Source organism: Monodelphis domestica, chromosome 4, assembly GCF_027887165.1.
Source record: "Monodelphis domestica isolate mMonDom1 chromosome 4, mMonDom1.pri, whole genome shotgun sequence".
Classification (NCBI taxonomy): domain Eukaryota; kingdom Metazoa; phylum Chordata; class Mammalia; order Didelphimorphia; family Didelphidae; genus Monodelphis; species Monodelphis domestica.
In genome coordinates this window covers 419,431,425-419,458,870 of record NC_077230.1, presented here as the reverse complement: position 1 = coordinate 419,458,870, position 27,446 = coordinate 419,431,425, and the positions used below count along the sequence as shown (strand labels likewise).

At 41.4% G+C, this 27,446-nt stretch overlaps 1 protein-coding gene across 1 annotated transcript; it reads left to right on the top strand.

Annotated features, from left to right (window-relative positions):
• The first annotated feature begins 338 nt into the window (after positions 1-338).
• On the top strand, positions 339-25,786 carry LOC100018927 (cytochrome P450 2B11-like). Its single transcript, XM_001371920.4, has 9 exons — positions 339-622; positions 5,706-5,868; positions 6,378-6,524; positions 12,859-13,019; positions 16,183-16,359; positions 16,776-16,917; positions 20,638-20,825; positions 21,002-21,143; positions 25,329-25,786. Exons 1-9 carry the CDS (start codon positions 455-457, stop codon positions 25,508-25,510), a joined length of 1,470 nt encoding a protein of 489 aa, XP_001371957.1. The 5' UTR covers positions 339-454; the 3' UTR covers positions 25,511-25,786.
• The last annotated feature ends 1,660 nt before the right edge of the window (positions 25,787-27,446 follow it).

Genomic DNA, 27,446 nt, shown 5'->3' with positions numbered 1-27,446 from the left:
TACTCGCCTAGTAAACACATGGACAATTATGATCCTTTTAGCATGGAACTTGTAAAGTCAGTGTGGGTTGGATGTGGGCTGAAATGGAAACAGAATAATAGAGAGCAAGTGGCTTTTAGACCTCTTTCTCTTGATTGTCCTCTTAGGAAGAGAGGGTGAGTGTCAAGAAAAGATAAAGGGTCAGGCAGTAGCCCTGAGAGAGCCAGGTGATCCCTGAGGGGAAAGGGAGCATCCTATCAAGGCATGAGACTAGGGAAGGACCTCCTGGATTCTGTTCCTGTGTGTATCTCAGCCTGAAGACTGGGGTAGGGTGGAGTGGTAAATCAGTCCTGGAGGCACAATAGTTACCTAACTTTGATTGGAGGTGGTTAAACCTCCTTCCTTGGCTAGAATAAAGGTTCAGGTTCAGTAGTAGGCAGGGGCAGAAGGGAGCTAGACCATCAGAGGATAAGCCATGAATGCTGGGGACCTCCTCCTCCTCCTAGCTGTCTTTTTGGGATTCCTCCTGCTTCTAGCCAAGAGACCCCAGAAAGTCAACCTCCCTCCAGGGCCCACACCTCTGCCTCTTCTAGGCAACCTGCTACAACTGGGCCGCCATGGCCTCATCAAATCCTTCTTGGAGGTGAGCTCTCCTTTTGTCTGGGTAGCTGAGTGGACCTAGGGCCTCCCTGGGTCAGGGAAGTATGAGACTGCTTGTGATATGGCTGCTTGTTTTCTTTTCTCTCTGGGGAGAGGAATGCTTTGCCATTCTTTAAAAGGATGAGACCTGGGTAAGGAGTGGGCTGGAGAACCATAGAGAACTTCACAGATCCATCTCCCGTTTGTTCACTGGGGATTAAATATTGTGAAATTATTTATTGATGTGGGAGTTTAGACCATTGGTAAAGGGAGAGAGGTTCTTAGAGAAGTGGACCTTGGGAAATGGTTGTATGTATTGTGGATAGAGCACTGGACCTGATGTCTAGATCTGGGTTAAAATCTAAGCTCTGCCACCTATTACTGAGGTAACCTTGGGCAAATCACATATCTCAGTTTCCTCTTCTATAAAAGGATAATGTTGAACTAGGTGATTTCTAAGGTTCCTTCTATTTACACACACACACACACACACACACACACACACACATATGCACATACATTTTTAAATCCTTACCTTCTTGTTTAGTATTAATTCTCAGAAGAGTGGCAAGGGCTAGGCTATTGGGGTTAGGTGGTAACTGGACCAGAGTCACACAGCTAGGGAGTATCTGAGGCCAGATTTGAACCAATATCTTCTCTACTTTATCCACTGAGCCTCCTAGCTCCCCTGTAAGGTCCCTTCTAGCTCTACATCTCTAATTTAAAGGAGCAAGGTCTGGGAACTTGACTGGATATAGTGAGGTAAAAACAGAAGGGAAAGAAATGAATGCTTCACAATTTGGAATGTGAGAATTGGGGTATAAATCTTGATTCTTTCACTTCTCAGTTGAAAGCGCAATCTTGGCTCCTGCTAGTGCCTTCCCTCTGAGATGATCTTCAATTTACCTTTGTGTTCTGTATTTTTCTCCACCTCTATCCACAAAGATTCCAGAAATGGATTTGCTTTCACCTGGAAAAGTTCTCATGGACATGTATAAGATTACCTCAGGGATTTGTAGAGAGCTCAACTTTCTTTTTACAAATTTTAAAGAGGGATTTAGCTAATATCACTTTCTGGAGGGAGCTTGTGGAGCTTGTGGAGAGTCCACAAGTTTTCTATGGTAAAGGTTTAGTAGAGTCTTGCAAAGATAAAACATTTAGGTTTTATTTTGACTACTGGAGCCTGCTCCATCTCCCCCAAATGCATTGAAACTGTTCATCAACTGACTGCTTTATCTACTAAGAGGCAGCTGAAATCAATTTGGGGGCAACAGAGTTCTGTAGGCAGCTTATTTCTTGGTATAGGGAAATTACAAATCCTCTTGTAGCTCTGACTTAAAATTCAAACTCTGAACCAGTCTAATTAGATTCAGAACACCTGTAAGCTCTTTCAGAATTAAAAGAAGTCATTATGTCTGCCCCTGCTCTAGGAATTCCAGATTATAAAAAGCCATTTACCCTGTATGTACATGAACAGAAGAGGCTAGCTTCTGGAGTTTTAACTCAAACTTTGGGTCCTGCATAGTGCCCAATTGCTTATTTTTCAGCATAGCTGGATTCAGTGACTGCTAGAGTACTGCCCTGCCTTAGAGTGGTTGTGGCCACAGCTTTGTTTGTAATCAAATAAGTTGATATAATTTTGGGATTTCCCCTAACAATTCTGTGCCTGTGTGAGGTTGATGTGTTACTGCTGACAGGACACAGGCATTTTCAGATTAAAGGCTTGCTAAATATGAGATAACTTTGTAAGGGAAATATCATCCTAAAATACTGTATAGCCTTCAATCATGCAACATTGCCTCCTGATTTGCCAATCTCTGGGGGACAATTATATAATCAGTGGTAGAAATGGCTGAAAAACCCTGTGATGATATCTCTGACACACCTTTAGAAAACACAGATTTAATTCTGTTCACTGATGGTTCTTCTTTTATGAGGGATGACATGTTACATTGGAGCTGTTGTGGTTACAAAATTTGCTACCATTTGGTCATTTTCTCTATCCTTTAATATTAGTGCTCAGACTACAGAACTGCTGGCTCTCAAAAAATGGCTGTATACCTACCAGGCAACTTACCAAGCAACAATTTACCTAGATTCCAGTATGCTTTTACTATTTGCCATTCTGTTGGAATTCTTTGTTTGCAGAGAGGATTTCTAACTTTTGCTGGTAAAAGTATTGCAAATGCAGAGATCATTAAAGACTTGCTCTCTGCTCACCAGCTACCCACAGCTCTGATTCATTGTTTTGTCCATACAGGTGACATTGACCCTGCCTCTAGAGCGAATCATTTGGGCAGACACTGCAGCTAACCTCACTGCTTTAGAAGGACCTGAGTTGATTTTAGCTCTGACATCTAATAATGAAAGAAAATTTTTTCTTATAATGAACAGAAAGTTGAGAAAAGGAAGCAAATGTTTAAAGCAAAAGAGATTAATGGGATTTGCAATATGATTTTCTTTTGGATTTTTTTCTTTCTCATTTAAATTTGATTGATTTTTATTTTAAACTTGATTTTAAGGAATCATGATTGATATTTGATATTGAAGTATCAGTTTACAATGCTTATAAGCCCTAACAACATTGCATGCAAAGCTTTGGACTATTGAAACCAGCCATTGGTTATTAAATATTATGGGACTTTAATTGCTTTGTGGCTGATTCCATAAAAAAGGGACTGTTAACAAGTCACTGATCAGTGCTGATGAACACAGGACCAAGGATGTCTGCAAGCCCTGTAGGGTTGAATATCAATGCCAAAATAGAGGATCTGTCTCAGCTGTTCAGCAAGTCCTGAGGTCAGACTTCCCTGTTTTCGACACTTAAGATACAAGACTAAAATATATCTCTATTGGCTTTAACTCTGGCTTGCTATCCCTATGTTTGGGATGGAAATAAGCCTGTGGGATCATGTCTCCCTTTTTGCTAGACTTCCGTCTCTTCTTTTTTATTTAGTATGGCAACTTTCTGTAGTTGTGGCTGATGATGGGTAACTGTAATATTGCTGCATCTGTCCTATATGCTTGTAGGACATGAACTACCTTCATTAGATTTTGAATGTGATTCAAGGACTTGTTATGATTTTAATTTATACTTACATATATGTACTTATGATTTAATTATATCTTTAACATTTAATTTTCCTTCTTTTGTTTTTGGGAGAATTGATCCATTTATTACTTAATGCTTTTAAAAAATCAATAACCTACCTGATAGCTTAGCCATACATTCTGTGTCAAGCCTATTGTTGATGTGTTAGATTCAGGTAATATTAAGATTAGATCCTGGGGAGTATCTTATTTTCCTGAAGGGGGGATTGTGTAATTATCCTAAAAGTCCAAAGCCCAAGATCTTTTAAAAGCAATTTTAGGAAAATATATCACTAATAACCTGGACCTGGAAAGCAGATTTCCCAAAAAGATGCTGTAAGAACCTTCAAGATTTCAAATGGACTACAAAGATGGCAACAATAGAGGTTGCTTCCAGACATCAATCAGTACATTATGAGACTCTGAGTGAACCTTTGGATATAATGAAGAACTGAAGTGGGGTTGAGCCCTCCATCTGCTTTTGTTCTTCCTTTGTGTTATTATTTTATCCTGATTGTAAAACTCTTGTGCCAAAAGGGGAAATGCTCCCCTAATGGCTCCTTGTCAATGCACCTATCAATCAAATTTTCTTTTCCTCTTTCTTTTAATTATCTAAACTGTAGTTACACCTTCCATGAAATGTGCAATATTTTTTGTTCCCTTATGCACCCTGGTGGGTCAATCCTAAAACATATAGACACCATATGTAGAAGGATTCACTGGGGAGACCAACATGTTCAGTTCCTAGAGAATCAAAAGTGGGGAGACTTAACATGCTTGTCTACCAAAGAATCAAAGTGGGGGAATAGTGTGAAATTGACATAAGAATATAACTCACAGTTGGCTCATATGAATTAAGGTAGGATGCAAAGTGACAGTGCAGTGGCTTCCAAAATGAGTGGATGGAAGCTCCCCTGCATGGCCTCTGACCCAATGGTGTGGTGTGATTATGTACCTGAACATTAGAACACATGACCCAGATTGTCCAATCAAAAGTTGAATAGGTGTTATGTCATTGGCAAGATATAAATGCCAGGACAAGAAGGAACTAGGTCTTTTGGCTCCAATCTCTTCCTGAACTCAAGCCTGCTCCTTGGCTGGCCTTAATTTATCTGGCCCAATCATGTGGTTAGCTGGGCTCCCTAGATGATCATTGTGAAATGGACCAGGGCTGGTTGGAAATCTAGGACCTGATGAAGCAGCAGCAACATGGCAGGAGACCTTTGGGTAGTTAGCTTGGTAATATCTTCTTTCTCTCATTCTTTCTCTTTACTAATAAATACTTATAAATTTAGTATAAAAATTCCAAGATCAATTTTTATTTATTATACCCTGGATATAACTTATATGTATGGAGTCAGCATGCTATCCCCTCCATTAGAATGGAAACTTCTAGAAAGAGGGACTACTTCTGCTTTCCTTAGAATCCACATTACTTAAGCATAAAGTGCCTGAAGCATAGAAGGTACTTGATGAATGATTATTGACTTGACTGATGAGCTGTGCAATTTGGGGGAAATCACTTACTCTCTCTGGGCCTCAGTTTTTCTATATGCAGTATAAGGAGGTTGGACTAGATTAGTGGTGTCAAGTTCATATAGAAACAGATCCTTTCAGGGTACATATTGACTTAGAAAACCACAAATTAACATTATCTATGTTGTACTGTACATTTTTTTATTTTGTTAAACATTTCCCAGTTACAATTTAATCTGGTTCACTGCACGGTGGGCAAAGAATTTGATACCCCACCTACCCACCAGAGGATGCCTAGGTCCTTTATCTCTCTATCAATGATTCTATTCTAGAACAAAAGATCTTAGGTCTGGGAAGGATGCTAATGCTAGAGAAGTTAAATTACTGTATTATCTAAGACTCTAGTTTTAGAGAAGTTCCTGGTGGTGTTAGGGCCCAGGTCAGAGGTGGCTAGAGGTTGAGACCCTGGGGCACCTAGGACTGTATCATTGATGTCGAGTGTATGTGTTTGCCTCCTGCAGTGTCGAGACAAGTATGGAGATGTGTTCACTGTCTATCTGGGTACCCGGAGGTATTTTGTGATATGTGGACCTGAGTCTGTGAAGAAGGCCCTGGTGGATAATGCAGAGGTGTTCAGTGGCCGTGGAACCCTTGCTATATCTGAAATGGTTTTTCAAAGATATGGTGAGCAGGCTGTAGAAAAATTATATATACTTGGAGAGGGCAGAAGCAGAGGACCAGGATGGAGGGATACAGTGAGGGAAGGTGTTGGGATGATGAAGACCAGGATGAGGATGAGACTCAAATTATAGAAGGAGAAGTCAAAGACGTTCCTGGAGCAGTGACCTGGAGGAGACAGGATATGGGAGATGATCCAGGAAAGTGCTAGGGAGAGAAGATTAGGTGAAGGCTACTATAGGAATTCAGTTAGAAATGATATAATGGATAAAGGAATATTGGAAAAATGTAGGGAAATTCAGTAACCTAGGGAAAGAAGATGAAAGGGGACATCATGATAAGGGAAGAGAATTATAAGGTGAGGAATGTAGGGGAAAAAGTAGTAATAATCAAAAGGAGTTACTTGCAGGAGGTGTTGAGGACATGAACCTGGGGATTAAATATATGATACATTGATTAGATGAGGGGAAACGGGTCTCAGCTCTCTGCCTCCCATCCCTTTCTCTTTTTCCCAGGGTTTTTTGTTACATATGATGGATGGAAGACACTTCGAAGAGTCTCAATTGCTACCCTCAGGGACTTTGGGATGGGAAAGAGGAGTATTGAAGAACAAATAAAGGCAGAAGCCCAATGCCTGGTAGAGGAACTCCAGAAATCCCAAGGTAAGGAGATGAGATGGGAGGGACAGGTGCAGAAATTCAGAGAGAAAGAGACAGATATACAGTACAGAAAATAAAAGGGAGAAATAGAAAGACTCGGGAATATAGAGAAAAAGACAAGAAAGAGAGCAAGAGATAGAGGCACAAAGAAAGACTGAGAATAAGAGACAAGATGGCCTTTTAAAAGTATTGAACATTTGACAAATACAACGAGGCAAGTAAACACTTGTGGTGTGGCATTATTCACTTAGAGTATTGACTCATACGGGTCAATTTTCCATAGATCAAAATCTAACCAAGGGGCTCAAATTAGGTAATATTTCCACATATATTTTACTCAGCATATATGTTGAGACAGCTAGCTGGCACAGTCAATTGAGTATTAAATCTGGATTCGGGAATTCCTGAGTTTAAAACCAGACTGAGATACTTTCTGGCTATGTGACAGTGGGGAAGTCACTTAACCTCTGTCTGCCTCAGTTTCCTCAACTATAAAATGGGGATAATAATAGCATGGACCTTCCAGGGCTATTTAAGTAAAATTAGATATTTGTAAAATGCTTAGTACAGGACCTGGCACTATATAAATGGTGAGTGTTATGATTATTGTTATTGTTGTTTTAATTACTCACTAGGGCTATTTATATATTATTCATATGGTCTATTTCTGCCAACCTACAGTAGAGTCTTCCAAGCTCATATTGGCCTGATCAGCCCCAATCAGATGCACTGTACATTGACCCCCAATTGATGTAATTTTGGTCCTCTTTGTGTACAAAGGACAACAACCACCCAACCAACTCACCAGGGAGCATTCTACTGAGCTGTTTGGGATTTGCCACTTCTGTCACTAGCTAGAACCCTTTCAGTATCCTGACAGCCCCAAATGGAGTTTTCCTCTGTGTGATATTTTTCTCTGACTCCTTGGTTACTCTCTAGTCTAGGAGATAATACATTAATTGAATATTAAAATATGAAATTTAAAATATTTTAATTTTTTGTGAAAAGTTTTCCTTTTTTTAATTGATTAATTAATTTAGAATATTTTTTCATGGTCAAATGATTCATGTTCTTTCCCCCCATCCTCCCTCCCCTCTCCCAGAGCTTATGAGCAATAAAATATGAAATTTCTTATTTATGTTTTGGGTTGACTATCCATAACCCTTGTGAATATTTTCCTTTCTCAGGTCTATTTTCTTGACATTCATAGATTCTGTCATAATTATTATGTTGTGAGCATGTAGGTTTAAAAACATATATTCAAAATGCAGTAGCGTATGGTGTGTTCAGGGAGGACTAGTACTTCTGATGTGAGGGTTGCCAAGGCCCTTTCAGGGCTACCTGTCCTCCTTTGGGGTCTATTTGCCATTCAACTCTCACTTGGAGCATGTGAAGTGGCCATAACTAGGTCAAACTGTCTTGGCAGATGGACTAAATGAACTTGAAGGTAACCAATAGACCTCTAACCTGTCAATAAGTTAGGGAGTGTCTACCCCAAGGATGTGAAGGCTTATCCCCGGCAGAATAGGCAGATGTGGATCAATATGATTTAATGGGCCATGAAGTCATCTGAAGCAGGTGCTGTGGAGCATGTAGAGCTTGGTTAGACATAAAAGACACCAAGATCATCTGCTGCATCCTGAGCCTTCACCAGTAATCTTGACTTTTGTCTTGCCAATGAACTTTGCTGGATCTGGAAGAGAGGGCATGACTGATGACTTACTTAAACCCAGTTTATGCTTGAGTCAAAAGACATCATTCATATAATTTTACCTTTTATTATTATTTTTTACTATTCAATAATTTTACTATTTTATTCTATTATTACTTTACCTATGTTGAAGTCCTGTGGGGACAAGCTAGTGATGAAGCAGCATGTGTGGATACACTGGGAGCTACTGTTACAACCCTGCATACAAATGGCTGTAAGAATTTAAGACTTAAGCCATAATATTTTTAAATTGGCAATCACAATATTACTTTAGAGCTTTCATTTTAGCATAAAAATCTAAATTCGAATTCTTGCTTGGGGAGTATTTTTATTTTCTCTAAGTGATCACTTCTTGCTTAAATAGCCTATGATTCACATACTAGGTAAAAGTTCAATGTAAGAACTTAAATTTAGGTTTTATGATAAATATGAGAATTCTACAGTAATATTGTGGTCTCTGATTTAAAAATATTACAACTTAAGTCAAAATGACTTTTAGCAGCTTTATTTATAAAGAGGTGGAAAGAGTGAAAGTAGAAAATGTAAAGAGACAGAAAGTACTGCCTAGCTACAAATACCCTAAGTTTAATCCTAATGTCTCCAGACCACAAATGGGAATCCAAAAGCAAATCTCACCAGAACCCAAAGTCCTAATTAGAAAGCTGAAACCCAAAGAACCTGCAGAGAACCTTCAGTGTACATGAGGCTAAGACTGCCAAGAATCTCACCAGAACATACACTGAAGGGAGTATCCCATCAAAGCGCAAATGAGCAGAGAGGGTCTCCTCACTGAAGAACCCAGGAAAGAATCACTCCACTCACCACCACAGGACCAAGGGAAGAATCTCTTCAAGTATCAAAGCAGGAATGACTCCAAGCCAGAAGATTCGAAGAGAGAGGAAGCCATGGCCTTTTTATAGTCCTTTTCCTATGTCACTTCCTGTCTCTTTCCCCTCTTCACAGGAACTAATCACAGCTTCCAAACTGCTTAGCCCTACCCAGGTCTGGGCAGTCCCCTTTGTAGGTAAGAGTTTTTGACTTGTGAACTCTTCCACCTAGTGACTGCTCAAGTCTTAAGTAGGGGTGTTTTCAGTTTTTGATTGATTAAACTAAAGTTGTGGATTGATTACATTAGAAATAACAAGGGGAGGGAATTCCATCTTCACATGGTCCAGGGCAGACAGTTATTTTCTCACTGGACTGAAGCAGTAGTGGGATTTGACATTCCCTGGGGTGTGTGAGAAGTCTTTGAAATGACTGCATTGCTTACCTCCTGATGTGAAGAAGGAGCTAAAAAAGGAATCCTGTGAATTGTCTGCTTCACCTCATCCTGGCTTGCTCATTGCAGCAGACAGGAATTCCATTCTGTGGTTGAAACACAAAGAATTGTACAAAAATGTTTGCAAAGATAATTCCATCCATGGAATGTGTACACACTTACAAATAATATGAAATCCATAGAAATGAAAGATGAACAGCTCCTGTGAGAGAACTCAGCTGGCATTTCATTCAAACAGAAGCCTTGAGTGAAACAAGGCTGGCAAATGAAAGCCCACTTGTTGAAGTCAGAGCATTTTTCTAGATTGGCTGTGGTGACAAGGAACCCATCATACTGGTGTAGGTTTCACAGTCAAATCTAATCTATTCAACAAGCTTGTGTGCCTCCCAGAATGGGTGAATGACAAGCTCGTGGCAATGCAATTTTCACTTGCAGGAACATTCCATGGCACCATCATCAGTGTATCTGCTCCCACCATGATGAACCCTAATAAGGTCAAAGAAAAATTTCATGAAGATCTGGAGACCCTCATCATCAATGTGCTGAAAGAAGACAAGCCTGTAATTCTGGATGACTAACTCCAGAGGAGGCACAGATTTTCAGACGTGGCAGGGAGTCCTTGTGGGGAAATGGAATTGGAGATAGCAATAGTAGTGGTTCTACCAAATGGCATTTTTGAAGACTTGGGTGTCTCATGACCTTATTATCACTAACACTGTCTTTTGTTTATCTGAGTGCAATAAAACTTCATGGATGCATCATTGTAGCAAACATTGGCATTTTTAATAGACTATGTCAATGTAAGAAGAAGAGACAGCAGAATGTAAGCAATGAAGGTGATATGTGGCACAGAGTGCTGGATTTACCCCCTCATGTTGTTCTCAAGAATGAAGGAAATGTAGGGAAGATGGAATTCTCCCTGGTTCATCAGTCACAGGGTTCATAGAAACTGATGTACTCAGCCAGTTCTTCTTTTTTTTCTTTTGACATTATTTTTTTATTTGGTCAATTTCAAACATTATTCCTTGATTACAAACATCATTTTCTATTCCTCCCTCTCCTCCTCCACCCCTCCCATAGCTGACGCACAATTCCACTGGGTATTTACATGTGTCCTTGATCAGAACCCATTTCCATGTTGTTAATGTTTGCACTAGGATGTTCATTTAGAGTCTACATCCCTGATCATATCCCCCTCGACCCATGTAGTCAAGCAGTTGTTTTTCTTTGGTGTTTTAACTCCCACAGTTTTTCCTCTCAATGTGGATAGTGTTTTTCCTTGTAGATCCCTCTGGGTTGTTCAGGATCACTGCATTGCTCCTAGTAGAGAAGTCCATTACATTCGATTATGCCACAGTGTATCAGTCTCTGCGTACTGCGTAATGTTCTCCTGGTTCTGCTCCTTTCACTCTTCATCAGTTCCTGGAGGTTCTTCCAGTTCACATGGAATTCCTCCAGTTCATTATTCCTTTTAGCACAATAGTATTCCATCACCAACATATACCACAATTTGTTCAGCCATTCCCCAATTGAAGGGTATTCCCTCATTTTCCAATTTTTTGCCATCACAAAGAGCGCTGCTATGAATATTCTTGTACAAGTCTTTTTCCTTATTATCTCTTTGGGGTACAAACCCAGCAGTGCTATGGCTGCAGTCTTTTATCGTCCTTTGGGCATAGTTCCAAATTGTCCTCCAGAATGATTGGATCAATTCACAACTCCACCAGCAATGCATTAATGTCCCCACTTTGCCACATCCCCTCCAGCATTCATTACTTTCCTCTGCTGTCATGTTAGCCAATCTTCTAGGTATGAGGTGATACCTCAGAGTTGTTTTGATTTGCATCTCTCTGATTATAAGAGATTTAGAACACTTTTTCATGTCTTATTAATGGTTTTGATTTCTTTGACTGAAAATTGCCTATTCATGTCCCTTGCCCATTTATCAATTGGAGAATGGCTTGATTTTTTTGTACAATTGATTTAGTTCTTTGTAAATTTAAGTAATTAGACCTTTGTCAGAGGTTTTTGTTATGAAGATTATTTCCCAATTTGTTATTTCCCTTCTGATTTTGGTTACATTGGTTTTGTTTGTACAAAACCTTTTTAATTTGATATAGTCAAAATTATTTATTTTACATTTTTTGATTTTTTTCTAACTCTTGCTTGGTCTTAAAATCTTTCCCTTCCCAAAGATCTGACAAGTATACTATTCTGTGTTCACATAATTTACTTATAGTTTCTACTCAGCCAGTTCTGCGCAACATTGAATTTGGGGTGGCATATGGTATTAAGCTCAAGGGTCAACTCTCAGCTGCTCCACTGTCTTGGCCAGGCTCACTGTTCATAACTTCTCTCATCTCCCTTCAAGAAGTCAGAATGGGAAGAAATAAAAGAAAAGAGAGAGGCAAAGTCCCAGATGGTGTCTTCAAATTAGGTTTGACTAAAGATGAGAGTTATGAAAATAAGATTGTAGCTGCCAATTATGAAATATCAACCTTTAAGTCAGAAAAACTGTTAGCAGCTTTTATTTACAACAAGGTAGAGATATTAAAGTGGGAAATATAGGAAGGACATAGAGAATTTTCTGGTCTACCAGCCTAAGTGCTGATCCAGTGAAGTCTGACTCAGCCTCCAGCAAGGGCTCCCTCAAGTTCCCATCTCCATGTGGAAGTCTCTGTGGAGTCCTCCTCCACCTTTGACTCCAGTTGATCACCCAGCAAGCCAGTACAGAAAGCTCCAGTCAAGGATGAGTTCAGGAAAAAGTGACGGCCTCCAAGAGTCTCCCTTCAGTCCATCTCATCAACACAGAAGTGAATGAATCAGTTCCTGGGCTTGGCCTTTTATACCCCTTTTTTCATGTCACTTTCTGTCTCTCCCCCACTTCACAGGAACCAATCACAGCCTCCTAATTTGTCTAGCACTGCCCAAGAGGGGACAGTGCTTGTGGTGTGTGGGGGTATGAACTAATTAGTGACTTGTGAGCTCTCTTACTTAATGGTTAGTTAGGTACTAAGTAGGGGTACTTTAGGTTCTTGATTTGATTAAATTAAAGTTTGCTGAATGATTAAAAAAATAAACTAAGAGTATAATTTTCTCTTCACATGTCACAGAATAGATGCCAGAGGTGGGAAGAGATGGTCCTTTTCCCTTCCCAGAGATTCAGAATTTGCTCCACAGGCTCCCTCTGTGAATCATTTCCTTTTGCTCTAAGGATTTTCACCAAGAGAAAAGAAAAAGATTTTCCTGGGCTACCAGAAAACAAAGAGACACAGATAGTTGATACCTCAGAGCTCCTTATCATCCCTCCTTTAATTCCCTCCTTTTCTGTCCTCTTCTTTCCCCAGGGGCCCTGATAGACCCCACCTTCATTTTCCATTCAGTCACAGCCAACGTCATTTGTTCGATTGTATTTGGTGAACGCTTCTCTTACCAAGACACCCAGTTCCGGGAAATATTGAACATGTTTGTTGAAGTTTTCACCATTTTAAGCTCCTTATGGATGCAGGTTTGACTTGGGGACCAAGGAGGGGGATCTTAAAGGTGCCCAGGGGGACAAGGAAGCCATGGACATAGGGAGAGAGAACCAAGAGATAGTAATGGGGAACAAAGGAAGAAGAACACATTAGGAAAAAATAAGGGGAAATGTAAAAGGGAGGACATAGAGGAAAAGGTGTAGGTAAGAGGAGACACTGAGAGACAGTGAAGACTATTTTGTATCCCCAAAGCCAAGTAAAAGAATATGAACATATCAAATAACTAAAAGAGGCTTACTGAACTATGGAGAGACTAAGAAAGACAGAGAAAAGGCAAGAGACAGAAAAACAAAGATAATGTTAATACAAGAGACAGTATTTCTTACTAGTCCCAAATATGATGATGATAATAATAATTACATTTATACAGCACTTTAAGGTTTACTAATCCAATTGCAAATATTGCCTCATTGGATCCTCACAAAAGTGAGTAAATGGCTGAGGCCTAATTTGAACTCAAGACTTGCCTACTTTAAGTCCAACATTCTATTCATATTATCATCTAGCTACAGGAGAGCTGTGACAAAAATATATGTGATGTTTATGGGAGAGGATGGTATAGCTCTTCTATAGTATTAGTATAGGGCAGCTAAGTGGTGCTGGACAGTTAGGTGGCACAGTGGATAGAGCCTAGAAGAACTTATCTTTATGAATTAAAATCTAGCCTCAGATACGTAATAGCTGTGTGACCCTAGGAAAGTCACTTAATTGTTTACTGCTTCATTTTTCGCATTTGCAAAATGAGATGGGGAAGGTTGTAAACCCAGTTTCTCTTGCCTTCCAGAATATCATATTCCAAGCCTTCTAATCCTTCACTACAGAAGCTTCCAGATTCTGTGTAATCATGACTGGAGCTCCATGCTTTTTGAATTGTTTTTTTTTTCTGGCTGCTTGCAATATTTTCTTCTTGGCTCTGACTTACAGTATTTTCTTCTTTTGAACTTGACTATAACAGTCCTGAGAGTTGTCACTCAGGGATTTATTGCAGGAGGTGATATGTGTATTCTTTCAATTTCTATTTTACCCTCTTGTTCAAGAATATCAGGACAATTTTCTTTGATAGTTTCTTGTAATACGATGTCTAGGATTTTTTTTTTATCATTACTTTCCGGTAGTCCAGTAATTCTTAGATTGTCTCTCTTGTATCGATTTTGAGGTCACTTGTTTTTTCAATGAGATATTCCATATTTTCTTCTATTTTCTCATTCTTTTGATTTTGTTTTATCATTTCTCAATTTCTCATGAAGTCATTAGCTTCTATTTTCCCAGTTCTAATTTTTCAAGACTGATTTTATTCCATGACCTTTTGATCCTCCTTTTCCATTTGTTCAATTCTGCTTTTTATGGAATTCTTTTCTTCACTGAATTTTTTAATCTCTTTTTTCCAGTAGATCAATTCTGTTTTTTTTAAAAAGAAACTCTTTTCTTCATTGGACTTCTATGCCTCTTTCTTCTAATTGGCCAATTTTGCTTTTTAAGCTGTTATTTTCTTTTTGCATTATCTTCATTTATTTTTTCCATTTTCTTATCATTTTTCTTCCACCTCATTTTTTTTGATTTTCATAATTTTTTGAACTTTTCCAGTACCTAAGAACAAGTCCCATTTTTTCCTTGAAGTTTTGCATATGGTTTGCTTTGCTCTCATTTCCCTCTACTGTCTGCACCTTATTCTTCATTTTCTCCATAAAAATTTTCCCTGGTTAGATGTTTCTTTTTCTGTTTGCTCATTTTCCTAGCCTTTTTTTTTTGTCTGTGGACTAGAAGTTCTGAAAATTGCTAATTCCATGTCCTCTGCTGATGGCTTGCAGGACTTAGAGCACTGTGAACTATTTTGCCCTGGGGCTAGGGACTTGGCCACAGGGTAGGCTTGAAAGGACCAAACCTTTTGGACTTTGGGGCCTCATGGTGGCTGGTGCCAGGGTTTGGGACTTCAAGGCATGGGTGTGGGGTCCTCTTGTTGTTGACTTAGGCAAGGTCCCAGGATAGCAAAGTTGGCCTGTGCCCAGGATTAGAACCTGACAGAGTAGGTGGTAGGGAGTCAGCTGGCACTCCTCTGTGTGAAGTGTAATTCTGGTTTCCCCTAATCCCATGAAAATTTGCTCCCTCTGCCTACCTTTCAAGTTGTTTTCCACAGGAGAGCCCCCTCACTCCATTTCCTTGTTGATTCTATGACTTCAGTCATTTTGAGGCACTATTTTGAGGTTGGCTTGGGAGGATTCTTGGAGCAGTTCCAGTTTTCACTCCTACTAAGCCACCATTTTGGTTCTAGCCTTGAACTGGAGAAAGAACTAACAAGCCATTCTAGTATATTTGCCTGGAAAACCCCAAATTGGGTTACAAAGAGTCAGATACAATTGAGCAACAACATGGAACATTCACTTGGAACATTAAATAATATTTCTAGTCACAGATAAAAATCCAGAAGGAAGAAAAGGGAGAAAAGACACAGGGAAGGGGTCACAGGCACAAAAAGAATGGTTTTTGGATGGGATCAGTTGGGATTAGAGGAAAGGTCATAGCATGGGGGAAATGTATTAGCCAAGATGCCAAAAATAAAATAAAGTCTCCAAGCCAAAAAGAAATAGTTTTAACAAGAGAGGGCTGGTCTCACAATAAAACTGGAGTCTGATGGGCAACTAAAGACCTTGAGCCTTGACATCAGCCCCCTTATAAAGGAAATTATGATATAAACCTAAAATCAGCAGATATGGATATACAAGGATTTTACATCCATTCATACAGGGTGGAAGTCATACAGGCAGAGTCAACAAAGCATATGTATGTATAATTTGTGTATACCAGATTAATAATTTCACAGCCATGTGGCAGTAGAGGAATAGAACAAGATGACTGGGGATATACAGTTTAGTCAGCCTAGTGTAAATGAGGTCAGAAGCTTAAATCATTGTGTGTGTGGGGGGGTTATATCAGAATAGGAAAGCGATAAAGTATCACAGAATGATAGAATATATAAAATACAGTACCAGAATCATACGGGATGTAGGATTTCACATTCACAGTGGTGGGAGGGAGGGCATTTGGATCAATCCCAATGAAGTGTGATGAGAACTTGAAGACCTGGGAGGTTGGAACCATAGCCAGACCTCAGTCCTCCTCCTTGTCCTTTTGCTCCAGTTTTTTGAACAGTTTCCAAGTGTGCTAAAGCTTCTTCCTGGCCCCCATTACCGTGTATTGAAAATTGCTCAGCACATCAAAGACTTCATTTCTAGCAAGATTGAGCAACACCAAGAGAGCCTGGACCCCAATTCTCCCCGGGACTTCATAGACAGTTTCCTGCTTCGCATAGAAAAAGTAAGCTTCTCTCTGTCCCAACACAAAGGACCACTTAGTGATTTGGACAGAAAAGGACCATGATAAGGGGAGGGTCAAAAGCCCCAAGGCAGGAAGAGATACAGAGAAACCAAGGGGAGAGGGAGAAATGGAGAAGTATGGAGGGAGAGGCTGAAAAATAGAGGTAGAAAGGCGAGGGTGGGAGGAAGAAAAATAGAGACAAAGAGAAAAGGGTGATGTTCAGGGAGAGAGGGAACAGACATGGGAAGGGGAACATAGGCAGACAGAATGGAGACAGAAATGGATAGAGATCAGGATAGACAGAGGGAGCCTCAGCTTCTGGGATAGAACGCAACAACCAGAGACAATGAGATTTATGAAGAACCCAACCAGCTCTCTGTACCTCCTCTTTCTTTATTTGTTGTGAACCTCCCTAGGAGAAGGAGACCCCAGATTCCAAGTACCATGTTAAGAACCTTGTCCTTACAGTTCTGAGTTTGTTCTTTGCGGGGACTGAGACAACTAGCACCACTCTGCGCTATGGCTTCCTTCTGCTTCTTAAATACCCCCAGGTGGCAGGTAAGCAGGCATCTGAAGGGAAGGGCATCGCTGGGACTACTGAAATTGTCCTTTCTGCACCCAGAATTGTAGGACTGAGAGCTGGGGGGGGGGGTAATATTGTAGCACTTGTATTTCTCCTGGCTTAATAGAGAACCTTGGACAAGTCCTTTCCCTTTTTTGTGACTTGGTTTCCCCATGTAGGAAAAATGGGAATTGAACTTGATAAACATACAGATGAGAGAATTCTGATTCTCAAACAACTAGACAAACTAGAATATTAGATTGAATCTAATGAATGAAATTGAATAGAAATTAATGTAAAGTGTGTTTTAAAAAACCTACATATAAGATGAGGGTTCACAATTGGACAGTAGCTTAGTTAAAGATCTAGGGGTTTAAGGGGGCTCCAAGCTCATCATGAGTCAGCTGAGAGATATGGTAGCCAGAAAAGTTAATGGAATCTTGGACTCCATAAAGAGGGGCATACTTTTCAGGAATGAGGAGGTGCTAGTCCTGGGTTACTGTGCCCTCATTAGAACATAACTGGAATGGTGTGTTTGGTTCTGGATATCACAATTTAGGAAAGATGTTGATAAGCTGGACAGCATCCAGAGAGGGGCATTCATGGTATTGGAAGGCCTTGAGTCCTTGTCATATGAGTAGTAATTTAAGAAGCTTTGTATGTTTAGCCTGGAGAAGATCAGGTAGGTGGGGGGACTATGATAACATCTTCTAGTATCTGAAGGACAGTCCTGTGGGAAAGAAGTAGTCTTCTTCTACTTGGCTTGGGGGGTAGAACCAAAAGCAAATGGAGGAAGTGGCAAAGAAGCCAACCGAGGCTTGAGGTAAAAATCATGAGAGTTGTCTCTAAGTGGAACCAAGTGACTATTTCTGAAGGGTTGGAAGGGTCTTCAAGCCAATGCTGACCACTTTTCAGGTATGTTGGAGTAGGGATTCTTTCAGTAATGTGTAAATCGGTTTAGATGGCCACAGAGGTCCCTCCTAACTAAAAAGATGCCAAGGGAACATTGGGATGGTGCCCTAAGTTACCTTCCAGTTATGATACTTTATGAAATTCCTGAACGTCCCATTTTAGCAAAACTTTTCTCATATAGCCCACTCAAGCAGTTTCTGGGGTGTCCTGAAGAGAGGCAGCTGGATAATGCAGTGGATAGAGTGTCAGACCTGGAATCAAGAAGATTCATCTTTGTGAGTTCAGATCTGGCCTAGGACACTTGACCTGGGACAAGTTACTTCATCCTCTTTGCCTCAGTTTCATTGTTTGTGAAATGAGATGGAGAAGGAAATGGCAAACTACTTCTGTATGTTAACCTCTGCTTACCTCAGTTTCCTCAGCTGTGAAATGGGGATAAAAATAGATTCAAATAAGATAAATGTGACAAAGTGTTCAGCAACATACCAGGCACATAGTAGGTGCTATATAAATGCTAGCTATTATTATCATCTTTATCACAAATAATAATAATAATAATAAAAACAAGGAAACAGGGAAATTACCAGAGGAGGAGACCCTAAGACAGCAGGAGACCGAGGATGCCTTCTCTCTTCAGATAATTTATCCAAATGTTAAGTAAGACCAACCCAAGAAACAAATCTCTGTAGGATGGTATTCTTTCTACTTTCCCATTCAGAGAGTGTCCCTTTAGCCCTACCCTGGTTTCCTACATCAAATTCTGACTCCAATGAAACCCTCTTCTCAGACTTGTAATGATGGATAAATGAATGAATGGGTTAAAAAGTATTTAAAAGACACTTAGAATCTACCAATCACTTCTTTTAGTGCCCAGGATTCAAATAAAAGACAGCTGTAGTTCCCACTGTTAAGGAATTTATGTTCTCACTGGGGAGATGACACATCAAAGAAAGTTCATTCATAGGGTAGAGAGAAAGACCCAGAAGTCACAAGGATCAGTGTGGACCAGGGTTCTGAGGCTACATCAATAGATCGATCAGTCAGACAGCAAACACATTATTGAACATTTGTTATGTGCCAGGCACTGGGCTATAAAGAAAAGTCAAGTCTCCCCTGAAGGAATCCACAATCTAATGACTCGAGAGACTCTCTATAACTTCCCTTATCTCTGTACAAACGAGACACAGACTGGATAATTTGGGAGTATTCAGTAGAAGGAAAGCACTTGCATTAAAAGGGATAAGGAAAGGCTTCTTAAAGATGAGATTTTAGCTAAGACTTGAAGCAAGCCAGGGAAGCCAGGAGGTGGAGAGAAAGAGAGAAAATGGGCCAGATGACAATTCCAGAGGTCTGGGAAATTGATTATTGATAATTGATTTATAATTAAGAATTTCATTAAGAATAATAAGCAGAATCATCATTGAGCTTTATTATTGTAATCAAGCTTTAAGGCTTAGAATTTATTGTGCAGATCTAATTCTAACCCGCAATCAGTGAATGAAACAAGATGCTAGTTGGGAGAGAAAAGAAAGATGGATGAGGGGTGGATGATTCAACTTGGTCACAAGATATTTTCCTAGTTTGGGATTCTGCTGGTATAGGGAGTGGTAGAGAAGAGACCTTCTGCAGAATTTTTAGGGGAGAAGACTAATAATTCTAAGCCACCCTTCATAGATACCCTGAATTCTAGCAAGTTTCTGGGCTGGGAAGGCATTGTGGGTTTTTTTTTTAAACCCTTATCTTCTGTCTTAGAATCAATACTGAGTATTTGTTCCAAAGCAAAATGGGAGTTAAGTGACTTGCCCAGGGTCACACTCTGAGGCCAGATTTGAACCTAGGACCTCCCATCTCTAGGTGTGGCTCTCCATCTACTAAGCTACTCAGCTGCCCCCTGTGGGATTGGTTTTAAGAAGAGGATGCTGACCTAAATTGGGTTTTCTGGTCAGCAAGATAGGTGAAGCCTCATAGTCAAGTGGTGAGATAGCATAATTAAGAACCAACCAAAATCTTAGTTTGGGGGGCATTTTATGTAACTACTAAACTGCTTAAAGAGCTATTCTAACAGCATCAGGGGTCTTTGGTTACTGAGGGACCATTGACCTCTATTTGTTGACAACCACTAGCCAATAAATAGAAAAGCTCGGACCTCTTGTGCCTCATTCTCTCATTATCACAGGTTTATTGTGACAGCATGTAGATGGATCACATTTGGTAAGACTTGGTGGACCTTAGGAAGCAGTGCCAGGGCAGGGCAGGTGCTAAGGGCTAGAGGACCTTAGAAGACAGTGTCAGGGAATGGGTAAAGCCTGGGAGGACTACATCATCTCACCAGGAGGAATTGAGTTGATGAGTCCTATTATATTCAATGAAAAAAATGTGATTTTTTAAAAAGCCTTGAAGATAAAACAGGGAATCAAGGAGCTTCTCCAATAGGAGGTATCCTATAAATACTTGGGAAATGAGACATTAAATGACTTTTCCTTTGGCTTTGAAATCATCCAAGGAAACCCCATGTTCCTTGGTTATTCTCCAGTGAAGACTTTGCACATAATAGGCACTTGATCAATGGTTAAGTGAATGAATGATTTCTCCCACTGTCTCAGACTTTCTTGAGCAAGTTGAATATGAGTGTCCCTTAGAGATTCCAGCTTACCGTTTTCCAAATGGACTCTACTATGGAAGTGGTGCCACATTTTAATATTTAAATTGGTAAAGCAATAGCACTCACCAGTCTGCCAGGTCACCGGGTTCCCTCTGGGGTCCTTCTTATGAGTCCGGTTTATATGTCCCTTGTTCTGCTCCAGAGAAAGTCCAGGAGGAGATTGACCAGGTGGTTGGACGGGACCGTGCCCCGGAGATCAAGGATCGAGCCAAAATGCCCTACACAGATGCTGTCATCCATGAGATCCAGAGATTTAGTGACCTACTTCCTATGGGTATCCCTCACATGGTGACTGAGGACACTTCCTTCCAGGGCTACTTTCTTCCTAAGGTAAAGTCAGTGGGTGCTTGGAGTCTTTGGAGTGGTATGTACCCCAAAGCAATGCTTGCAGCACCCCTGATGTGGGTACACTATGCTACCTTCCTTCTGCTATAAAAGGAAGGTAGTTTATTAGGGGGAGTCTCACTCCTACCTACTTTGAGACCTTCTCCCTCAATTTACACCAGGGTACCGATGTGTTCATTTTGCTGAGCGCCAGTCTGAAAGATCCTTGTTATTTTGAGAAGCCGCACATCTTTGACCCCAACCACTTCTTGGATGCCCAAGGAGCTCTGAAAAAGAATGAAGCCTTTATCCCCTTCTCCATGGGTAAGTGCATGCCCTTGAGTCCTGATGGTGTCAGTGACACACACACACACACACATAGTCTGTCTGAGGGGTGATGAGGATATGAAATAGGGTCGTGAGCAGAAAGGAGACACATTTGATAGATGTGCACTTGGAAACAAGATTTAGCAACAGGCTGGATATGTGGGGTGAGAATGAGGATTGTGGATAATACCAGAGATGGCCAGGGCCACTTCATTATCATCTCAATGAAGGACAACTGGCCCTTGGATTTTCCAATAAAGGAACAAAATGGAGTCCTTGAGTCACAGGCCATTGAACATGATCTACTATTGGCAATAATCTGGAATGTGATGGCTAGTGAGCATTCAGGAAAAAGAATCATAACCACAAGGAGTCAGCCAGGGCTTCTTCCTCAAAGATGCCTCATGTTAGTTGACTACATTTTCTCTTTGAAAGGAATTACTAGGCTAGATCAAAGAAAGATTATTGACCAACTTTAAATACTGAATTTTAACCATGTACTTGACAAAGTCTCATGGTGGGTTGTTTTTTTTTTTGAAAATTTTTATATTTTTATATTTTATTTTTCCAATTACATGTAAAACCATTTCCTCCCCTATAACCCTTACCCTCTGTCTTAGAATCAATACTGTGTATTGGCTCCAAGGCAGAAGAGTGGTAAGGGCTAGGCAATGGGGTAAAGTGACTTGCCCAGGGTCACACAGCTAGGAAGTGTCTGAGGCCAACTTTGAAATTAGAACCTTCTGTCTCAGAGCTCTCAATCCACTGAGCCACCCAGATCCCCCCTAAAACCAATTTTAACATTAAAAAAATGTGAGTTCTAAATTCTCTCCCTCTCTCTTCCTCTCCCCTCTCCTTGAGCAGGCAAGAAATTTGGTTTAGGTATCCATAGTCAGTCATGCAAAACATTTCCAAATTAGCTGTATTATGAAAGAAAACAGGCCAAAAAGAAAACATAAGAAAAATCAAGAGAGCAAAAATGTTTGCTTCAATCTGTCTTTAGACTCCATCAATTCTTTCTCTGGAGGCAGATAGCATTTTTCATCTTATGATGTTCTTGTGATCAAAATGGCGAGATGTGGCTTAGAGGATGGTAAGTCAGCTGGATTCAGAGCTAGTTGAATGGCCAGATCCCTGAAGTACTCTTAGATAGTTTGATGTCTTAGAAGAAAGTCTCTGGGGCATGTGGGGTATTCAGGGAGGACTAGCACCCTGGTGAGTGGGATTTCCCAGCCCTTTTCAGGGCTGTGCATCCACCTTTGGCATCTACTTCTCATTCAACTTTCACTTGTTGCTCCAAGAAGCTGGAGCATGCACAGCGACCACATTCCAGGAAACTGTTTGTCATTCAGGCTAAATGAGGTTGAGGGTAACTGACAGGCCTCAAATATGCTGGTGAGTTGGAGGGGGTCTACGCCAAGCATGTAAAGACTTTCCCCCGTGAAATGGATGGATGAGAACAATTTGTTCCAATGGTCATGGAGGTGGCTGAAGAGCTGGGTCAAACATGGAAGACTTCAAGGTCATCCATCCATTGCATCCTGGGGCCATTGTTGGTTGTCCTGACTATGGTTTTGCCACTGGACTTTCATGACTCATGTAAGTCTAATTGATGAGCAAATCAAGATATCAATCCACAATGTCATCGGTCCTCTTCAAAACAAAGAATGAACAACCACCACCACCACAACAGAAGGAGGGCTCCAATGGAATGCCCCGGGGATCTGTGTTTGACTGAGTGCTATTGAACTTTGAATCATAAAGGCATAACTGGCGTGCTTAGTTAGATCCCCGTGACACAAACCTGGATGGGATAGTTAGTGTATTAGAGGACTTAATCTGGATCCAAAAAAGATTGTGCTGGGCTTTAAAGTAGGTCCCAATCTAAAAGAATGGATTTAACATGGATAAATATAAAGTCTTATACCTGGGCTCAAAAAGTCAATACAAGATTAAGATTCATTTGAAGAGGATCTAGGGGTTTTAGTGAATTTATAAATTCAATAAGTCAACCATTTTTTTTTTAAATTCTCACTTTCTGTCTTAGAAACAATTCTAAGACAGAAGGGCAAGGGCTAGGCAATTGGGTTAAGTGACTTGCCCAGGGTCACACAACTAGGAAGTATCTGAGGACAAGCAAATGTCATCTTAAGCTACATGGAGGAGGGCATAGTGTCCAGGCCTAAGGAGGTGATGTTTTCTCTATCCTTGGTTCTTATCAAACTTTATCCAGAGCATTGTGTTGAGTTCTGTCTGTTGTGCCAGGCACAGTGCTACGATTTTTTTTTTTACAAATGTTATCTCATTTGTGGTTCAAGTAGCCCTGAAATAGTAATCATTATTTTTGAGGGTACTGAAAAAAGTAGGGAAAATAGGATGTTGAAGGGGATATTGAAACTCTTGGGGAGGAGGGAGAGTGACCTGGAGATGGATAGAAGGCAGCCATAAGGATGGAATGAGCTCTAAAGCAGGAGAGATGGATCCTGAGCTTTGGCTCAGTGTTCAGAGGAAAGGTCTGTTGGATGTGGCAGTGGGGAGCAAGGAATATGTCAAAACCTGTTCCTGGATTTGATGATCAGAGGAGCACCAGGAGATATGGATGCCTTGAAGAGAAAACAGAATTTTAGAACATGTAAGCTCTCAGAGAAAAAGAGAGCTAGGATGAAGGAAACGAGCACCAACTATGTGTCAGGCACAAGGCTTCACAAATATTTGCTCAGAGGTAGCAAGGTGGTTCAGTAGAGTGAGGAGGACCTGGGTTCAATGGCCTCAGACACTTCGTAGCTGTGTGACCCTGGTCAAGTCACTTGATCCCATTTACTTAGCCTTTACCACTCTTCTGCCTTGGGACTGATACTTAATATCAATTCTAAGACAGAAGGTAAGAGTTAAAAAATAACAAATATTAGCCCATTTGATACAGCAATGATGGGAGATAGTTGCCATTGTTGTGCTAATTTTACAGTTGAGGAAACTGGGGCAGAGGTTAAATAATTTACCCAGGATCCCATAGATAGGAATTATCAGAAGATGGGCTTGAACTGAGTTCTTCCTGAATCCAGATCCAGCAATCTACCCACTGAGTCCCCCCTTGGTGGAGGAGTTTGTTAATAATAGGGAAAGCCAGAGGGGATAGTTTCAGAGGTTGTTGGAGAGAGGAAGGATTGGGGAGGGCTAGGGCTGAGTTTGGTGAGGGGTGAGAGAAGAGGGGAGAAGAGACAGTCACTGCTTGGATCCCTCCTCTGCCTCCCCCCATGTCTCCCTCCCTGCTTATCCCAGGTATCCCATGTAATGAGGCCCTCCAGGTTGAGAGGGGGGCACCATGGACCCCAAGAATGTCTTTTGGGGAGGCAAAACTCCAACCTTACCCCATGCTGGCCCTTTCTCGAAGGGACTGGGATTATCTGTCTCAGCAGGGCCATGGTCCAGTATCTAAAGGATAGTTTGTGGGAGGATGTCTCTATTTTTGGGGGGCCCAAAGGGGAAAACTGGGAATAGAATTTATTCCCCCAAAGAGGGAGATTTGGGCTAACTCTAACATGTGGTTGCTTAACAAGGAGAGCTATCCTTGGGGATGGGATTGCTGTGGGAGATGGGTGCTGGGTTCCTCCTCATTGGAGGTCTTCACAAAGAGACTGGGTGACCACTTGTCAGGAACACTGGGCTAAGGAAGCTTCATTCAGGTGTAGACCGACCTAAATGCTCTTCCAGCTTTGAGATTCAGTAATCCTGTGACTGGAAAGATCAATGATTCTATTACTCCAGGAAAAGAATGGAAGGAAGGGGGTGCATGTCTTGGAGCTCAGCCAGAAAGCCTAGATGAGACATTTTCGTAGCCATGTGACTGTGGACAAGTGTTTTTCCTTTTGTTTTCCTGTTTCCTCAGCTGTAAAATGAAGGAGTTATATATGATAATCTCTAAAATTCCTCCCAGCTCTAAATCTAAGATCATATGAGCCTGAGTTGTCCTCCTTTTTTCCCAGACATTTACCTAACTGTGTGATCCTGAGTAAATGAATTAAACCTTTCAGCCTCAGTTTCTTCATCTGTAAAATAGGTAGAGTACTAGCATCCACTTCCCAGGGTTGTTGTGAACTTCAAAGAAGATAACAAATAGAAAGTGCTGGGCAGTGTTTTTGTTGTTAGGTTTCTCTTCTTATTGTCCTTCTCTGTCACTTACAGGGAAGCGAGCCTGTCTAGGTGAGGGTATTGCCCGAACAGAACTCTTCCTCTTCTTCACCACCATCCTGCAGAACTTCTCCCTGGTCTCCTCCAAGCCCCTTGAAGATTTGGACATCAGGCCCCAGTGCAGTGGGCTCGGGACGCTGCCCCAAATCTACAAGCTCGGCTTCTTGCCCCGATGATGGGGAACCTGGGCAGGGGGAGTCAGCTGAACATCATAGAAAGCTCTGTACTTGGAGTCAGAAGATGTGGATTGAAATCCCAATTCCACGCTAGCTGTGGGATCCTGCCCAAATCGCTTCCTCTTTCAAGGACTGGGAGGTTAGATTAGATGATTCAATTTAACTGAGCTTAATTCAGTTCCACCAGCATCAAGTCACCACAATCTCTCAAGGTCTTGTCAGGTCGAACAGCACTGGTAGATTACTACGAAATGGAATAAAGCTTCTCATGCTTCACTCTGTGTTGTTTGGCACTTTTACCCATGACCACTTTTTTCTGCTTCATCACGAACAGAGCCTCAAGGGTGGAGCTTCCCTTGAAGATGGGAAAACTCCTCAGGAGAACCCGAGGAGTTAGACCTTCCTGGGGGAGATGATAGTGGAGGAAACCCAGTCTAGTAGGCTGTTAGGGAAAGGCTGGTGGATATCTCAGGTGAGGGAAGAGTGGGTTTAGGGTGAAGGAGGAAGAGGGAGAGACTAGAGCCACACAGAGGAGGCTGGTGACTTTAGGGATGACACAGAGAGGCTGGTTTGGCTGGAGGAGAGGGATGCTTCCAGGGCAGATCCCCAACCCCAAGTTACCTGACTAAGCAGGACAGACACACTCAGCTCTGTCCGAGAGGCTAAGGAAGGAGTTGGGGGAGAGAAAAATCAACATAGACACAGAGATGGGAAAAGGAGTAAGAAGGGAGAGAAACACAAGAGAAAGAAGGACAGAGGAAAAAATAGGGGAAAGTAAGAGGAAGAGAGAAACAGCGATGCAGGGAGGGAGAGAGAAGTATAGACAGGGCCAGAAAGACCTATGGGCACGTTGGGTGTTGTTGTTCTTTCTTTGTTTTTAAAGAGGACCAATGGCACCCTCCAGGGACTTGCCTGTGAATTGGATTTGGGTGAGCTTCTCTCAGCTGCTCTCAGTAATACAACAGTCTGGGACAACTGGATTCTGAAGGACTGCAGAGAAAGAACTGTTGGGGTCCGAATGCAGATCAAAGCACTTTAGTTTATTTGGGTTTTGGTTTTCTATGATTATTCTCTTACAAAAACGAACAAAATGGAAATAGATTTTGTATCATGAAACATGCATAACCCAGATCGAATGACTCACCAGCTCTGGGAGAGGAAGGGAGACAATTTGGATCCTATAATGTGGAATTTCATCATTACAGATAAAAAATATCTTTATAGCAGAGTCATCCAAGTCCAGCGGCAGGACAAATCAGGTCAACGTCTGGGGATGGCTCGGAACGCAGTGGATGGTCTTGGGGTTTAGATGTCTGCCTGAGCTCTAAGCTCTCCTCAGCACCTGACTGCTGGGGGATGTCTTCACATGACTGAGCTAGACACCCCCCAAACTCACTGATGGGTTTGTGGTCCATCAGTTACCCACAACCTGGCTTAGCCTGCCTGCCAAGATGGTTTCCCGTGGTGTGGCCGCCGCACATGCTACAGCTTCTTCGAGCAACAGCTAAGAGCTGGATGGCACCAAAGGAAGAAAGCAACCCTAAACACCACCCCCTCCAGCCCTTGCAAAAGCCCTCACCCCAGTGGTGTCAGAATAGAGAGGTGGGAGAAATATATTCCATCAAGAAAAGAGAGAGAGATGCTAGAGGACACAGAGAGTTAGGGAGGAGGAACGAGAGCAAGAGGAACACGAGGAGAGAAAGAACCAGCACTCAAAGGAAGTCTTTTGAGGGGTCTGTTGGTTCTCTTGGCTATCTCCCCTTTTCTCACCCCTGGGGCCCAGGCCCTCTCAGGTTCTGAGTTCACTGGGTGATCTGGTTTCTGCTAATCCCAAGACATTTGAGTTGTGGGCAAGACTGCCTTGGTGGCCTCCCAGGTTCTCAGAGCAAACACTGAGGTGTGGCACCCCTTCCTGCCAAGACCTGCATCCTAACTC

Bases quoted from the DNA above. Each gene is read 5' to 3' on its own strand.
- LOC100018927 (XM_001371920.4), top strand. From the start codon at position 455: ATGAATGCTGGGGACCTCCTCCTCCTCCTAGCTGTCTTTTTGGGATTC. The intron at 16,360-16,775 runs GTAAGCTTCTCT...GAACCTCCCTAG, and splicing joins TCCTGCTTCGCATAGAAAAA to GAGAAGGAGACCCCAGATTC. The intron at 20,826-21,001 runs GTAAAGTCAGTG...AATTTACACCAG, and splicing joins AGGGCTACTTTCTTCCTAAG to GGTACCGATGTGTTCATTTT.